Source organism: Eurytemora carolleeae, unplaced genomic scaffold, assembly GCF_000591075.1.
Source record: "Eurytemora carolleeae unplaced genomic scaffold, Eaff_2.0 scaffold1411, whole genome shotgun sequence".
Lineage (NCBI taxonomy): Eukaryota > Metazoa > Arthropoda > Copepoda > Calanoida > Temoridae > Eurytemora > Eurytemora carolleeae.
The window spans coordinates 20,089-26,082 of NW_019398082.1; the positions used below are offsets into that span (position 1 = coordinate 20,089).

The following is a 5,994-nucleotide window of genomic DNA, read 5'->3' on the forward strand; positions in this document are numbered from 1 at the left end:
TAAAACTTGTTCGTGGAAATATAATATTTCAGTTTTCCCTAACGTCGCCAGAATTTCAAAAAATATTTTTATCTGCAAGGATTGTAAAAATATATTCTTGGAAGGACGATAATTTTGAGGTGGCTCGGACAAGAACATGAGGAGGATGTGGCTCGGACGAGATATTGTTGCGGCTGACCTTCCTCACTTCGGTGGAGAGGGGGGGGGAGTAAAGGAGTAATTAAGGGAAGATAGATGATGATAGGGTCCCAGGATACTGCTGCAAAATCTACTCCACCAACCCTGCAAAAATGTGCATTACGTCGTGAAAGTATGCGAAATATAATTGCCAAAAGATACGGTTCGGATCAGATTAAACTTTGCCAAACCTTGCAAACTTGTTGTCGAATTGCCAAATTTTCTTGCAGATTTTAAATTAGTAGAAATTGAAATCATGGTATCAGGTGATCTTGGCATTGAACTTAATTTTGGCTGGGGTTCAACTTCAAAGTATGAGACTCTAGAGACGACTGTAAAGAATTTATTCTGTCTATTTCCTTGTATTCAAGATTACCTGAAACTGTAGACGTGTTCCTTTACTTACCAAATGATTAAATAAACCATACAAGACTATATTTGAGGCAGAAAACTTTAGATATTCTCATATTTTAATAGTTTCAGGTCGTCTTTATCAGCGAGGAATGAATTAATGTAAACATTTGTTTAACCCTATCCCTATTTTTGTCTAATATAGATGGGGGGGTGTTTTCCACCCCCCCCCCCCCTCCCCCCCATATGATTTTGCCCTTAGAGTTGAGATAGGGGTGTGTGAAATTTTCAAGGCCTGCTCATAAAAAAAATTAGACCTCTAACTTTAAAAATTATTTTTACTTTAAAAAAATATTAACATAATACATAATAAATGGATATAATATAATTTTTCAAGGCCTTTTCAAATATATATAAGTCTTAGTTATTAGCCTATTTTGATTTTTTAAACACCGACCCTCCGTTTGACCATTCTCCACCCTACCCTATTTATCAAAAAACAAATTTTTTGGCAAAATTTTTTCACAACTATAGTTTTAAAAAAGTGAAGAAGTTTAAACGTTCTTATGTAAGCCATCTTAGAATTCTTTAGAATTTGATCAATTATTACGAACTAAAATTGATTAGATTTCATTCAATCGATCATTTTTAATATTCAATGCTGACTTTCCCAATCACGCATCTCATATAACATTTGAAAAAATATGTAATTTTTATTAGTAACTAGTTTTCCATAACTTACTTGTTAAATGCCTTTTATACATTAAAGATGCAGAAGTACACAAAAAACAATTATTTACATAAATAATAATAAATAATAAATAAAAATAAATAAATATAAAAATAAAATAATAAATACAAAAATATGAGTTTCAAGTATGTAATATGTATACAACCTTGCAAATATTAAACCCGTTATTTTACAAATTTTCATTTTTTAAACTAAATATTTTCAGAAAAACAATGATTGTGTAGATATGGGTGGATTTCTACAAATAAATAAATAAATGATGAAAATTATGGATTGGAAACTGAGCTTATTATTAGTTCAAATATTTATTAAAACAGGTATCATTATCATCATTATCATCATTATCATCATTATCATCATTATCATCATTATCATCATTATCATCATTATCATCATTATCATCATTATCATCATTATCATCATTATCATCATTATCATCATTATCATCATTATCATCATTATCATCATTATCATCATAATTATCATCATTATCATCATTATCATCATTGTCATCATTATCATCATGATCATCATTATCATCATTATCATCATTATCATCATTATCATCATTATTATCATTATCATCATTATAATCATTATCATCTTTATCATCATTATCATCATTATCATCATTATCATCAATATAATCATTATCATTATTATCATCATTATCATCAATATCATCATTATCATCATTATCATCATCATAATTGTAATGATTATATTATCTGGTAGGAGTATTAAGCCTGTCCTGTCACTCTTGTGGAACCCTATCTGAGGATCCACTAGGGATTGAAGATTGTGTAGAATCAGATAGAAAACTTGTCAGGAACAATCTTTTTAATCAAAATTAAATAAACACAAAAAAAAAATAGTTTAAAAAAAATTCAATATTTTTCAATTAAGAAAGCATATCATGAATGATGAACATAAAAATACTTAAAATATAAGTTTTTTATGCACAAACTCATTAGTTGAGAATAAAACGTTTAAATGGTTGTATCATGCAGATGTCAGGAGGGAGAATATTGTCTAACTTTTGTCAGGAACTATAAACTGGGATCTGGTAAGTTTTATGGTTCGATGTATGGATGTGGTTGGATGGTTGGGTAGTTGGATGGTTGAATGGTTGGATGGTTGCATGGTTGGGTAGTTGGATGCATGAATGGTTGGATCGTTGGATGGTTGGATGGTTGGATTGTTGGATGCATGAGTGGTTGGGTGGTTGGATGGTTAGATGGTTGGATTTTTGGATGGTTTTATGGATGGTTGGATGGTGGGATAAATATTCGTAATTACGTTTCAACAACACCCAAAGAAAGAAAGGCGTGCGAAATTTTCTAATCAATGAAGTTTTATAAAAGATTTTGTAATAGAATCGTTGGTTTGTTAAATTTGATTTTGAAAAATTTGACGAGTTTTTGACAGTTAGTTGCAAATTGATCTTTGTCAACTCTTAATAATTATTATTTAATTAATACTAAATTTTTTTTGTTTGTTTAGAACCAGTTCGGGGTTGTTATCCTTTGAACCGAACCTTGCCTGGTTTAGTTAAAGTTCTTCAACCTTCTCCGACATGTATTTTAGAACCAGAGGAAACCAATCCATTCTCTAAGTACTTTATCTTACACCTGATAGTTTATCAAACTTTTCGCGCCAACTACGTAAAGAATAACTTTCTGTTTGAACAAATTTTGAAAATTTACAATTCGATATGGGTTACCTAAAAAGTAGGAGACTTTAAAGACGACCTAAAAGTTTTTGAAAATAAAAATAGGGAGGTTAAAATTGTACTTTTGAAAGGGTTGAAGATGTTTTTAATAAATCTGGCAAAATAGATGCACTAGTGCAGCTACAGGGTACTCTCTCTAAAGTTTTGAGGAAAATTCTGTAATTAAATACTTTAAAGGGACTGTAAGCGTAATTTCAAGCGACCCTCTTTTAAAAGATGGCAAAGCCCGATTTTCATTGTACCCTTAAAAACTTTGCCTGATCAAGTATAAATTAAAAATACATTTTCCTCATTTTTTAAAAATGTTTTTTTTAATTTGTGGTTTATATCTGCAAATGTGACTTGCGTATTTCTTGCTTACAAGCAAAAATGGAGAAATTCACAGAAATAAACACTTTTCGAGTCAGAAAAAAAACCACGTTATCTTTTTTTTATTAAAGATAAAAGTTTCAAGGGTATCGTTGTTAAAAAAGCAGTGCTATCCTAACAGGAAGTGTCACTTGAAATTACGCTTACAGTCCCTTTTACCACCTTCCCTCCCCCCTCTCCCCCAACCCCGTCCTTGTTTCCAAGCCTACCCAGATCACGAAGAAACCTTTGATAAAACCCAGCAGTAACAATTCCAGATAAGACAATGCCGACTACCATATTGAAATATTCTTATCCAAACATTAGATCAAGAAATATTCTGTCTTGTCTAAAATGAATTTAAATTAGAAAATGGTAACATCTTTTATCTGTTTATCTGTCTGTTATCATTTATTTTAATGCTCATAATCTAAACAATTATACTTTAAAACAAATCTTGTTTTTAACCTTCTTAACATCCTACCATCCTACCATCCTACCATCCTCCCATTCTGTCATTCTATTATCCTACCATCCTATCATCCTACCATTCTACCATCCTACCATCCTATCATAAATCCTTTCATCCTACCATCCTACAAATATATTCTACCATCCTACCATCCTCCCATATATCCTACGATCTTACCATCCTACCATACTACCATCCTACTATCCTACCATCCTACCATATATCCTACCATCCTCCCAAATATACTACCATCCTACCATCCTACCATTCTACCATCCTACCATCCTACCATCCTACCATCCTACCATCCTACCATCCTACCATTCTATTATCCTACCATCCTATCATCCTACCATTCTACCATCCTACCATCCTATCATAAATCCTTTCATCCTACCATCCTACAAATATATTCTACCATCCTACCATCCTCCCATATATCCTACGATCTTACCATCCTACCATCCTACCATCCTACCATCCTACCATCCTACCATATATTCTACCATCCTACCATATATCCTACCATCCTACCAATGGCAAATATCCCTGAATTAAGAATAATATATCTCTGCAGAGACAGTTTTTATCCCTAGCTCGTGAATGCAGAATGGTTTATGTCGTGACTTTTGATTTTATTGACAACCCATCAACGTAGAAACTACAATTCATAGTGTTCATATCCAATGTATATATATATAAATATATATATATATAAACTTTGCTTGTCTGTTTGCCTGTTTATATCTAAGAAACGTCAAAACGGGTTTATAGTTCGGGCCCAAATTTGTTGTGTCCCCAAGGAAGGTTATTGGATGGTCGAATTTTCAAAAATTTGTGTTAAAAAGTTTTTATTTTTGTAAAATGTTTAAAATGCGTGAAAAAATATTATGAAATCCGCTTACAAATAAAGCCACAATTAAAAGTTGAAATATAAGATGGGCGCGAAGCGCCTTTAAAGCCAAGTATCTATATAAAGCCGTATTTCCATCTGAACCTGCCACTGATGACATTGAAATCTTATTTTGCAAGTTGCAATCATGATCATCATAAAGAAATTTGGCCTCATTATAACGTTATTGTCCTCATAAAGCAAATATTAACTCAATGAAGATCGTTAAATCCTAATCATCTAGCAGAGAAATATTAGATCCTAATCAGATACATTGCTCTACTGTTGTATTGCCCTATATGGTGGTGGGGGGGGGGGGAGAGGGGAAAAAGTGTCACATGATTTAAATTCTTGTTTTTGTTGCTTTTGTGAGATTGATCTTAGGTTTTGTGTAAGAATGTTTCCACGCTCTGAACTTCTGACGTTTCTAAACTTTTTAAAATCATGAAAATCTTGATTCTCTTATTGATTAGAAAGGGATGTGTTCTTTTTACCAATTTTCTCCTTGTCTCAGTAATTTTACTTTTTCTTTCCCTGCCCATCTTACCGCTCCTCCCCCCTGTCTAAAAATATCGATCTATCTGGGCCTTAACTGCATAAAAATCTACGATCTCAAAGTCATCTTAATCCATCTATTCAGCTATTTATTTCTCATATCTATATATCCATTTCTGAATTTATATCTTTATTTCTTTTTACCATTTTTTCTCGTTTATTTTTTAACGACAGTTTTACATTTATTGATTATTTATTATAGATATATGTTATACATAGTATAAATCATCAATTAACTTATTTTTTCATAAATAAATATTATTCGGGTTATTAATGATTTCAACCTTCGTATATTCAATGTATATCCTTTATAAGAGTAGACCTTTTGATATTTGCTTACATATGAGGCGGATTTTTCTACAGTATAAACCAGAAAAAATCATTAAAAATTTCAAATAATTCATTCATCATTTATTGATTAATTGATTCAAATTTTAATAAATTTCTATTGTGTTCCATATATTGATAGGTTTCTAGGTTGATAGGTCATTGTTATGATTTAGTAACATCATTTATCTAACATATACTTAACACGCTTCCTTTATAGGTAGAAATCTAACATGGGTTCAAAAAATATTCAGCTCTGTATGTAAAATGATCCAGTGAAATGGAATTTGAAATATCTTAAATCATTTTCTTTTTATAGATCGTAAATTTAGATGATTAGGGACGTATCCAGGAAGGGGGTGGGGCTATCTTATCATCATTATCATCAT

At 31.5% G+C, this 5,994-nt stretch overlaps 1 protein-coding gene across 7 annotated transcripts in view; it reads left to right on the forward strand.

The window, feature by feature from the left end:
* The first annotated feature begins 1,488 nt into the window (after positions 1-1,488).
* The window catches only part of LOC111716763 (uncharacterized), a 31,394-nt gene continuing 26,888 nt past the window's right edge, over positions 1,489-5,994 (forward strand). For all 7 annotated transcript variants that reach the window (XM_023492248.1, XM_023492250.1, XM_023492252.1 and 4 more), the window contains exons 1-4: positions 1,489-1,596; positions 2,015-2,108; positions 2,290-2,345; positions 2,783-2,874. In XM_023492248.1, coding sequence (XP_023348016.1) covers positions 1,536-1,596; positions 2,015-2,108; positions 2,290-2,345; positions 2,783-2,874 — 303 coding nt within the window. In that variant the 5' untranslated portion in view covers positions 1,489-1,535. The remainder of the gene's footprint in view (positions 1,597-2,014; positions 2,109-2,289; positions 2,346-2,782; positions 2,875-5,994) is intronic.